A 12,240-nucleotide genomic window follows, 5' to 3' on the forward strand; every position below is an offset into this window, starting at 1 on the left:
CTCTATATCTTTCAGCCCCTGCTGGGATACCTATCTCCTTCAGCTCCCTGGTCACTACGCTTGAGCAGACTGTTTCAGACTATCTTAGAAAGGCTTGAAGGCCATATGTCCTTCAGCTGCGGCCAGGTAACAGAACACAGATCTTTTGGAAGGATTATTAACAAATCTGCCCTGCAGGGATTGGCTACTCTCAAAAAGCGTGCAAGAAATACTGTAACAGAGGCCAGCAGAGCCAGCTTCTACTGGGTTACCTAGAAAATCCTGCCTGTTTAATTGTGAAAAGGGGTTCACAAAAGGCCTTTATTAGAGTATTTCTTGTATATCTTTTCAGTTTCAAGCTGTGCTCATCCAGGTGATTTGGGAAAAAGCCTCTCAAAAGTAACCATCTGGGAACAGGCTGTGTTCTGTAACCTGACAAGAGCTGAACTTTTTTTTAGCAGCTCTTGGCCTTTGCTAAGGTATTCCTACGTTCATCCCTGTCAAGAGTGGGCTGTGTCCTGTGAATCATGACAGGAGTAGAAGTCTTATTGTGGTTCCTGGTCTATGCTAAGATAATATGATATTCAGTCCTTGCTATTGAGGTTGAATGTTAACTCTTTACAGAGAAAGTAGCCAATCCTTAGTAAGGACATGAATGATGAGTGAACGATGAAGAAAAAAGTGTTAATGTACACCAAGGCTAAATAATTACAGTAAAACCTCGATTATCCATCACTTTATTAACCATCAGTCTTCAATAACCGTTAGGGCAAAAAAAAAAAAGAAACATTGTGCATGTCAGAGTCTACCTATTACTACGGCCACACGATACGCAGTGAGCTCTGCACACTGGAACAACTCTCCCTTGTGCTAGCATGTTGTATTTGTCCCCAGCATCACATGTCATGCTGCATTCTGAAATCACAGTGTCACTTACGTACCTTCAGTTTTAATAGAGTTTCATAGCTTTTCTCTTTTGTTATATTTAAACTGTTATACATTGTTATTGCCAATGAATGTATGTGGTGTTGGAATTGTCACAAAAATTGAAATAATTTAACATTTACGAAACAGCAAAATTGCTTCAATTTATAGAGTAGGAAGAAAAACAGTGAACGATATAAAGCGTGATGCAGATTAAATTGAAATATTTGTCAAAAATGGAAACCACTAACGGCAATGTTATTCTGTATTAATGTTATTGTTCTTCTGCATTGTAATTTTTTTTTTAATTCTCATGTATTATGCTTCTGAGGTGGGCTGGCACCCTGCCCGGGGTTTGTTTCCTGCCTTGCGCCCTGTGTTGGTTGGGATTGGCTCCGGCGGACCCCCGTGACCCTGTAGCTGGGATATAGCGGTTTGGATAATGAATGGATGGATATATATATATATATATGTGGATGGCAAGGTGGCGCAGAGGGTAGCACTGCTGCTTTGCAGTTAGGAGACCTGGGTTTGCTTTCCGGGTCCTCCCTGCATGGAGTTTGCATGTTCTCCCTGTGTCTGCACCGGTTTCCTCCCACAGTCCAAAGATATGCAGGTTATGTGCATTGGCGATCCTAAATTGTCCCTAGTGTGTGCTTGGTATGTGTGTGTGTGTGCGTGTGTGCACGCCCTGCGGTGGGCTGATGCCCTGCCTGGGGTTTGTTTCCTGCCTTGAGCCCTGTGTTGGCTTGGATTGGCTCCAGCAGACCCCTGTGACCCTGTAGTTAGGATATAGCGGGTTGAATAATGGATGGATGGATGGATGTATTATGCTTTGTTAATATATTGTGATGTGCAGGTGGTTTGTGATGCACTGTGGAGGAGCAGAAAGAGTGGAATGAAAGCTGTAAGTGATGGGACTGTTCTGTAAAAGGTTAGACACGCCTCTTAGGAGATGAGTGACAGGAGAAGTTAGGAGAAAAAGGAAGATCCAGCGGAAGGAAGTTTGGAATAGAGAGTCAGGAGAAAATAAGCAGGAGTGCTTGCGGTATAGAAAAAGACAGAATGTGAGGGGCAAGAGATAATTATTGGTAAGGAACGCTTTCTTTTATTGTTTTGGAGATGTACTCTGTAAACCAGATAAGGGAGTATAAGACAGGGCACCATTTGTTACGGAATGAAGACTCCAAGTTAAACATAGAAAACTCCAGCACCTCTGAGTTGTATTTGCTTATTACACTGGTCATTACAATATAATATAAATTAATTTTGTTATTACTGTATTATATTTTTTTAATATAGATTTTTTTTTGTAAATAAGTAAGACTATTTGCTAAACTAATCTACTGTACAGTATATCATTGTTAAAGTAGCTGTTCTGTTATCTGTCTTGGCCTCGGTCACGACCCCTAATGGATAATTGAGGTTTTACTCTACACATTTCCAGGACTAATTTATCCAACAATAAAAAAAAAAAAACCTTTGGAGGTGAAAGTGCCTTTCGTGATTTATATAACAGACCATTGCGCCAGCATGTTGCTATTACATCCTTCTATTATAGAAAAATGTTTTGGATATTTACATTAACAATTCCCTTTTTCTAATCATTTAATTTTCAGTTGCAGGACAGAGAATCCTCCATCACATTATTAGTTGGGGCCAAGTATGGCATAAGTCAGATTATCAATAACAAGCTCAGCATTATGACAACCTTGACAGAGTTTCTGAATATTTCTCGAGTCGAACTGATCCCCGAGTCCAGTAAGGTCAGCTCCGTGAAAATCTATCTGCAAGATATAAAGGTAAGATGATTTTAGCACATTTATTGTCCATTATTGTACAGTTATAGAAAAATAGGCTCATCATATTGTATGTCAGCTTAAAGACAGCACATCTAATACCTCAGCAAAATAATTACATCAGAAAGAGGGACTTAGTGAGATAGAAGAGAACTGAACTTTAACATTCACAGATTTTATTTTTTGTTTTAACAGTGTCACAAACTCGACCAAGAGCCATAGCAAGGTTTGGGGCAGACACCCGTATATTATTTCCTGGCTGCAAAACTGAAAAAATAACAGCAATGAGGTGCACGAGTCAGAGTCCAAAGTAGAACTGAGGGGATAGGGGAAAGGAGGCGGCTTTTAAAGGCCAATATAGGAAATGACATCAGGTTTTTTGGAACCAGAAGGGTCTTCATCCACAGGCTCAGACCCAGATGTGACTTCAAAAGGGTCGGAAGCAGACTTGACGTCATCAGGACCAGGCGGAATTTCCCGTGAACGTTCTGTAGAAAAGCGAGTAAAAGAGTCAGCGCACTCCGCTACATCCCGTTCTGGCTCGGAATTATCTTTATTCAAGCCCTTTATCTCTCTATTATAAAAAAAAAATTCTGGGAAAGGAAAAGCAGGGCAATGATACATAATCTTCTCGGAAGACACTTAAAAGACCTGCGAGACGCAAACAATATCAAATAACTTACAGTCGTGTAAAGGCACGTAGCACACACAGATCCTGTGCTCTCAGCACATATAAAGCGTATAAGGGCAATGCGTTCTAAATGAAACGTCAAAGACTAAGCAAAGAAGAAAGAGCAGCACGAAGAAAAGAGACCCAAAAGTGTTGGAGAGAAAAAAAGGCAGATAAGAGATTATAAAAGCAGTGGAATTTGAAAGGCTCAAACAAACAATGGCGCGATACACATGCAGAGAAAGGTAAAGAATATGAAAGCAGTAAAATTAAAAAGTATTGTAGCGTCCCAGGCAGGTTGAAGCCTTTTTTGTTTTAAGTGACTGTTAGGTCTGATTGAGGGAGGGCAGAGTACAGCACAGAAGACTGATAGCAGCGCGACAGCAGCAGAAAGACAAGCAGATGATCCGACTACACCTACTTAGCATGCGTTCATGTGATAACGCGAGCAGCATTATATGTCCTGAGAAAGAGGTTTAACCATGCCCAGGGCCGGAAATAAAGGACAAGTATTGTTTTTACAATGTCATGCGCGATAAGGCAGTGAGACATAATTTAAAACAAGTCCACAGACATCTAACCTAGCAGTTAGGCAGACACGCTTCATGTGCTCCCAGCTCTTTAAACAACATCAAGAGATGAGCAAAACACGCAGCTCGCCAGCAGCAAAAAGCCTGCAGATTATCAGAATGTTTCTCCTTAGCGTGCGTTCAACCAAACTAACCCTCGCCCCCGAAACCTTTATAACACGAGTGTCAGAGATGCGAAGTGGCAAAGAACAGCTGCTGTACAGGCTTTGAAATGATCGGGCAGCGAGACAAGCAGAACAGGCAGCTCACCAGCAGTAGAAAGACAGCAGATGATCCGACGGCATCTCCTTAGCGTGCGTTCAGCTGCACCCCACTTCACAACGAGAGCAGAGTTATAGTCCTGCGAGAAAGAGATTTAACCATGCCTAGGGCTGGAAATAAAGTATTGTTTTTACAAAAGTTTTAAAATAAAAGTGAAAAAAATGCATATGTAACAATTCCCATGAAACGAACGTCTCTTTAAATTGTATATCCGGTAAACCAAACCCAGGGTTGGGCAAGTGAAGCGAGCATGGGGCAGAGCCCCCTAGTATTTCTTATTTTTGAAGTCAAAGTTATTTTATCGCATTCATTTACCGCAGATACTGGTATTGCTAAGTGAAGCATTATTTATATATTTAAAGAAATGCTGAATGACAAGAAAACTGTGCCTATGAGTAACACAAACAGCAGGCTAGATAGATAGATAGATAGATAGATACTTTATTAATCCCAAGGGGAAATTCACATAATCCAGCAGCAGTATACTGATACAAAAAAAAACAATATTAAATTAAATAGTAATAAAAATGAAAAATGAAAAAAAATAAAAAAGCAGACAATAACTTTGAATAATGTTAGCATTTACTCCCCCGGGTGGAACTGAAGAGTCGCATAGTGTGGGGGAGGAACGATCTCCTCAGTCTGTCAGTGGAGCAAGACAGTGACAAAAGTCTGTCACTGAAGCTACTCCTCTGTCTGGAGATGACACTGTTCAGTGGAGGCAGTGGATTCTTCATGATTGACAGGAGTTTGCTTAATGCCCGTCGCTCTGCTACAGATGTTAAACTGTTCAACTTTATTCCTACAATAGAGCCTGCCTTCTTAACAAGTTTGTCCAGGCGTGAGGCGTCTTTCATCTTTATACTGCCTCCCCAGCACACCACCGTGTAGAAGAGGGCGCACGCCACAACCGTCTGGTAGAACATCTGCAGCATCTTACTGCAGATGTTGAAGGACGCCAACCTTCTCAGAAAGTATAGTCGGCTCTGACCTTTCTTACACAGAGCATCAGTATTGGCAGTCCAGTCCAATTTGTCATCCAGCTGCACTCCCAGATATTTAAAGGTCTGCACCCTCTGCACACAGTCACTTCTGATGATCACGGGGTCCATGAGGGGCCTGGGCCTCCTAGTGGGATAAAGCAGCTCATTCCTGGATATGCCTTTGTTTTCCTGCCTGTGGTGGGACCAGTAAGTCTCTCTTTCTCTACAGCAAAGACATTTGTCATCCATAAGCATTAAATGACTTTGTTCGCATGTCCACCCTAATCATCAGTGGCCCTAAGCCCAGTGCCTGAAGTGCTCTGTTGTGGGCAGATTTATTTGATTGAAGAGCAATTCTGGGGGGTTTGAATACTGTGATACGATTGCAGAGTGGGGGGGGATTTCCCATAGTTTAATATTAAATCAAAGAGTGGAGGGCACTGTAGATAGTTACTTTTGGAGTTGAGCAGCGCCATAGTTTAACATTACATCAAAGAGTAGGCTGGTTGGGTCCCCATTGGAGTTTTGAGCGTCTCAATTCTTTTATATTTGATCAACAAGCTGCTTGGATATGAACAGTCTGCACGTGTGCACCCAACACTCCTGATATGCATCTGCGAGAAATGGAGAAGTACCATCTCACTGCAAGCGCTGCCGACGCCTCACCATTGTTTCACGCTGTACATTTTCCTCCTTTCTTTCCAGTTCTGTCATTTTTCTGTCATCTTTAGTTACTTGTAGCTCCTCCTGTATATTTAAGCACAGAAAGATTAGCTTCAGCAAATAGGCTAAGTGTTTCCCAGTTAGTTTAAGTTTTCTATTCGTAAATAAGTTTCATTTTTGACATTATTGTCGTTTTCTGTTGATGAGTGTTAAAAAAGGAAAATTTAATTTATTGAAATTCAGTGTTCATTTATCCTATTGGTGAATTACATACTCAAAAATGACAGTGGAAATTAAGGGAAGTGCGTTTTAAGACTGAAGCCAGGAAGCACTTCTTTACGCAAAGAGTTGTGGGAATCTGGGACAAACTACTGAGACGTGGAGTTGGAGCAGAAACCTCAACAATCTTTAGGAAATATCAGAATGAGACATTGAGACAGCTTAGCTTTTACTTAAACCAACAAGCCCAATGGACTGAACCATCTCTTCTTATTTATCAAATGTATTATTTTTCTAAAAATGAAATGTGAAAACTGCCAAGGGGCAAATACTTTTTATAAGCACTGTGTGGTGTATGTAGTTTTCACAGAGCTAACAAATATGCTAAGTTTCATTTGGACTGAATGATTAAAGTTTTGAGTTATTGTATCCAAAGACTCACATCCCAACACATAAATAGAGAGAGAGGTTGGCAGCATGTACTGATTATAACGTGTTGTCGCACCCACCACCCTACGAACCACCCGGATTGAGATCTGAGATGGGTAACATCTCAGCACCACACTAAACAGTGTGAGGTTTTTTTTTTACAGATGCTGGAGTGCCAATCCTGCCACCAACCCCAAAGTTTTCCCTGCAAGTTTAAAGACCTGCTTGCAGGACTGGGTGCAGATTAATGTCATACCCAGGACAGAGCAACTGCAGGTTAAGGGCCTTGCTCAAGGGTCCAACACAGTAGAGACTCTTCTGGCACACATAGACAGATATCACCCTAATGGCAGGATTCAACTGTCAATCCTGACAGTTACTGTGATGATAAGCAAATACAGGAGACAGCAGGAGAGCACCAGCAGCACACAATGGTCAACAACCAATAAATAAATGAATAAAAAGAAAGAAAATAATGAAAGACTGCCCATCCATCCATTATCCAACCCACTATATCCTAACTACAGGGTCACGGGGGTCTGCTGAAGCCAATCCCAGCCAACACAGGGCACAAGGCAGGAACAAATCCCGGGCACACACACCACACACACACAAACACACCCCAAGCACCCACTAGGGACACTTTAGAATCGCCAATGCACCTAACCTGCATGTCTTTGGACTGTGGGAGGAAACCCACACAGACACGGGGAGAACATGCAAACTCCACGTAGGGAGGACCCGGGAAGCGAACCCAGGCCTCCTTACTGCGAGGCAGCAGCGCTACCCACTGTGCCTCCATGCCGCCCTTTTAATACATTTTACCTTTAGGTATGTGACACACACCCAAAATGAATAAACTGATGCGTCTCCTTGGCCTCCAGCAATTTATAAAATTTCTAATCGTTATCTTTGACTTTTAATTTGTTATAATTTCCCACCACTAGAAATGCAGTAAATGCTATAAAGACCTGGACATCGACACAAATTGACAAATATACACAAGCCTGGTCTGCAATAGAAATAAAATCTTGCAGTACTTCTTTATTTTCCCTGCTCTTGTTAATCAATACACTAATAATCCAATTGCCCTTCATTTTCTCAGAATATGGAACCAATGTAGGAAGCACTTCCAGACAGAAAAGCTCTAATCTGTTGCACCCCTACATTATAACCACATTTTTCCACCCTCTCAAACATATACAGTATTTAATGTCTGGGATTAAAACACTCAGAGACTTGTACAGTACATATATAAAATCTTCACATCCTACGCACAATTATGCTTCAAAGTCAGCTTCTCATCAACACAATTCATCCGCTACTTTCAAGCTACAAACCTTGCTAAACAAAACCTGCCCAATTTTTCTCGCCTCCTTCCTTGTTCTATTCCAGAAGAAATATTGATCAGTCTTGAAGAGTCAGATAGCATCTCTACAATTTATAAAAAAAGTTACTTCTTTTCAAAGATCCCAGGCTATGGTGGGGAAAGGATCAACATCCAATAATAATGAGAGAGAATAAAACAAGACTAGAAAGAGACCTCACAAAATATAATGCCTTTTCCAAACCAAATTCTCAAAATATTGCTCAGTTTCAAGAACTTAGACAGCATTTGTGTAATATATAAAACCATTTTACAGTCCCTTGCTTTCAAAGATCCCAGAGTACAGTGGGAAAAGGATCTCTCACACAACATCTCAGAAAAGGAGTGGAAGGCAGCCATGCACAGAGTCCACTCGAGCTCCATATGCACAAAGCATACAATTATTAAACTTAAAATTATATATCCAGCACATCTGTCTCATTTAAAATTGTCCAAAATGTTTCCAGTGAGAGATCCAACCTGCGAATGCTGCAATCGAGCTCCAGCCTCACTGGGTCACATTTTTTGGGCCTGCACCAAATTAAAATCATTCTGGACCAAAATCTTTAAGTGCCTCTCAGACAGCCTTGGGGTTACAATCTCTCCTAATCTACCAACAGTTGTGTTTGGTGGGCTCACAGAGGGGCTTAAACTGGAGAAGGACAAACAAACTGTGATTGCCTTTACTTCACTATTGGCACGCAGACTTATTTTGCTCAATTGCCACTTTGAAGTCAGTGGGTAACTGATGTTACATACTATTTAAAACTGGTAAAAATCAAATTCTCACTTAGACGATCTGTTCAAAACCTTTTTCAAATATGGCAGGATCTAATCAATAACATGTTAGAATAAGCTTCCATTTTAGGGAAAAGGATACTTTGTAAGATTAGCTTTGGTTGTTGACTCGTTCTCTTGGTTGGGGGTTCAATTTTGCTTTCTTAAGTTTGAATTGATTGTATGGAATGTCATCTGCTTCTCATTAAAATGAATAAAGAAAAATAGAAATGCAGTAAATGCCAAACCAATAATTTGAATGTTCTTTCTTTCTTTCTTTCTTTCTTTCTTTCTTTCTTTCTTTCTTTCTTTCTTTCTTTCTTTCTAGCCCATTTCATTGCTAATGGAGTGTCATGCTGCCAAGGACCTGGCCTGTCTTGTCGCTGGCTATTATAAGCTGTTTATTGATTCTGCAGCATCCATATTCTCATGGACATGTTATCAGAAAATGCACAAAATGCTTGCTGAAGAAGGTAATACTGACCTGTCTTATATGAAATTTGTGCTACGCTCATGAAGGAAAGCTTGCCACCTAGCTGCAGTGTTTCCTTATGGTCTTCTTTCTTGGAACAGGTTGCTTTTGGTGCCTTGTAGGACTTTTCCTTCATCTTGTACCACTTGTTCTGTCTGTAATTCACATCCCAACCAGGTCCACTGCTATAATGTATGCACATTGTATGGTTGTGTCTTCTCCTGTTGTTATATTATTCCATGTAAATTGTTGTAGTGCCCTCAGCCAGCGTACAATACCATAGAGAACTGACTTAAATTGGACTGACAACAAAACCATTTTGGAAAGCCCACAATTGATGAAGTGGGAATATTGGAGTAAGAGAATGTATTAGCATGAGGTTTTTGAGACTTACCAGGGATGTTTATCAGGTTCATCTACTCCCACCTTTGAAGATCAACACACACACAGATGTACACACGCATACACTGAGGTCCAATCCAGACCAAGTCTCAGGTGGTGCCAATTGCCAGTCACTCCGCAGTTTTCTGCACAGGATTCTCTGCGTAGGACTCACTATCACCAGCACTAACAAACATGCAGATGTCATTGCCACATACGTAAAAGCACAACTCTTTTATGTCACTTACTAATTAATGTCTTACTTTTACTGCAGTTGTTCTAATTATTAAGTAGTGACCTCAACCGCCTTGATAAACCCTGTGAGCAAGAAGGTGGCAATTTTGCCCAACCTTGGTGCCTTCTTATTTCAATCTCTCTAGGTAAAAGACAAAGTGTATAAAATTAAAAAACAGTGTGGTATTTATTACGATATAACAATACCAAAAATGAAGAAAACATAATAGAAAATAAAATAGGTAGCAAAGTCTGGATGTAAACACAGTCTTAGAAAAGCTCACTGAAAATCTGAAATGTCAAGAGGTGGATGTTGAGCCAGGCGGCTTTTGGTTTAGCGATCGGCGTTACTCAAAGGTTACGTTTTCTGGTGTCTAAATCGATGGTCTCACCTCTCTTGATCTCTGACGCTTCTTCCTTTGTCGCCCTTCTCTTGATTTCTTCATGTTTGGTCCCTCAGATGAGCTATCTACAGTATATATTTATGTTAAAATGCATACATTGGGTTTCAGTACATGTGACATTACACACGTTTGATTGGCTATCCGGTCCTGATGATGAGTGACTCTGATCAAAGTGTCTGGTCTCTTGAGTACCTCTGCACTCCTTCCTTTCTCAAGCTGAACAAATTCTGCAATTCCTAGTCCTACGGCGTTCTTCCGTTCCCAGGTTATAAGTGCATTAAAACAGGTTGTGTTATGTACGCATTTCCCATTCCCAGGTCATAAATCTAATTGAAAAACAAACTGACTGGAGCAGAAGCATAAAATACTGAATACACTAGAAAGGCTTCAATGAGAAGTCCTCTCTGCACTTCCAGGTCTGTCTCTTGCTTTCTGGTCAGTGTCACCATCTCCAGCCCATATAACATCGCTGGTCTCACTACCGTCCTGTAGACCTTCCCTTTCACTCTCACTGATACCTTTCTGTCACAAATGACTCCTGACACCCTTCTCTGCCCATTCCACCTTCCCTGCACTCTCTTCTTCATTGCTTTTCCACACTCCCCACTACTCTATACGGTTGATCCCAAGTATTTCTTAGTTGTGTGTACATCTCGCCTGAAGAAGGGGCCCGAGTTGCCTGAAAAGCTTGTTAGCATATTGCAATCTTTTTAGTTAGCCTATGAAAGACGTCATTTTGCTTGACATCTCATTGCTATACACGGTATAACGCCCTACTACTACAGACACTAAAGGCTTGTAATGCCTGTAATTAATTAAAGTTCTGTAAATTCAGTTCATCCTGGTTTCTTTGAGCAAAATAATTAACACTTAACACAGTCTACAGTTCAAAAATTGAAGATCTACCACACCAGGACAGAGAGATATTACAATAAAATACTATATCCTGTTCCCAGGTCAAAATTCCACTGGTGTTTTTAAAACTAGCAAGGGACGTGTTGTAGAAGTGCAAAATGGAGGCTTTCCAACTAAATAGTATAGCTGTTTGCCCAGATTGCCAAAGTGTGGGCTGCAGAGATGTGTTAAAGATGTGTAATAATAATTTATTGATGTCAGTATATAAGGGTAGAATAAATAATGCATAGAATGCATAGAATTTAAAATAAAAACTTACAAATTATTTATATAGGACTGAAAAAGACTGAGGCAAGTAATATTAAAGTGCAGTCAAGAAGAATTACTAATATTGTACACAGAACCATTCATGATGATGTTTTATACAAACTATCTAATTCAGTTTTTTTTTGTATAGCACTCAGAGTTTTTTACAACTTTACAAATGATTAATTACATAAAGATAAAGATTTGTTGAAACACACAGTAAAACAAAGCAGGCCTAATGCGATTAACATAATTGGATCTTAACAGTTTTCAATCCTATTCTTTTGTAAATATTGATCTATTTGTATGGAATGATTACAATAAAATTAATAGAATAAAAAATTTAAAAATAATTGGACGTTAACAATATCTCTCCATTAGAATTATCGTTGAGCTATGGCCAGTTGACAACTGAGGAGAGGAAAACAAAAACTCCAGTCTGCGGTCTGCAGCATCCCTGTGGTCTGGGTGGTCCATGGTCACTTAGAACACAAATGTACAGTAATCCCTCCTCGATCGCGGGGGTTGCGTTCCAGACCTCCCCATGATAGGTGAAAATCCGCGAAGTAGAAACCATATGTTTGTATGGTTATTTTTATATATTTTAAGCCTTAATAACCTCTCCTGCAGTGTTAACATTATTAGAGCCCTCTAGACCTGAAATAACACCCTTTAGTCAAAAGTTTAAACTGTGCTCCATGACAAGACAGAGATGACAGTTCTTTCTCACAATAAAAGAATGCAAATATATCTTCTCTTCAAAGGAGTGCGCGCGTCAGGAGCAGAGAATTTCAGAGAGAGAGCTCGCTAAGAAAAGCAAACAGTCAAAAAATCAATACATGCTTTTAAGTATGCAGAATCACTACGATAAAGCGGCATTTTCTAGAGGATCGTCCGTATCTTCTAGGCAAACAGCCACTGTGCAAAC

The 12,240-nt window shown here is 40.3% G+C and overlaps 1 protein-coding gene across 1 annotated transcript in view; it reads left to right on the plus strand.

The window, feature by feature from the left end:
• The window catches only part of LOC120532237 (FERM and PDZ domain-containing protein 1), a 176,965-nt gene that overhangs the window by 147,682 nt on the left and 17,043 nt on the right, over window positions 1-12,240 (plus strand). The window contains exons 13-14 of the mRNA XM_039758088.1: window positions 2,523-2,705; window positions 8,989-9,133. Of these exons, the coding sequence (XP_039614022.1) occupies window positions 2,523-2,705; window positions 8,989-9,133 (328 nt within the window). The remainder of the gene's footprint in view (window positions 1-2,522; window positions 2,706-8,988; window positions 9,134-12,240) is intronic.

This window comes from Polypterus senegalus, chromosome 7, assembly GCF_016835505.1.
Source record: "Polypterus senegalus isolate Bchr_013 chromosome 7, ASM1683550v1, whole genome shotgun sequence".
Lineage (NCBI taxonomy): Eukaryota > Metazoa > Chordata > Cladistia > Polypteriformes > Polypteridae > Polypterus > Polypterus senegalus.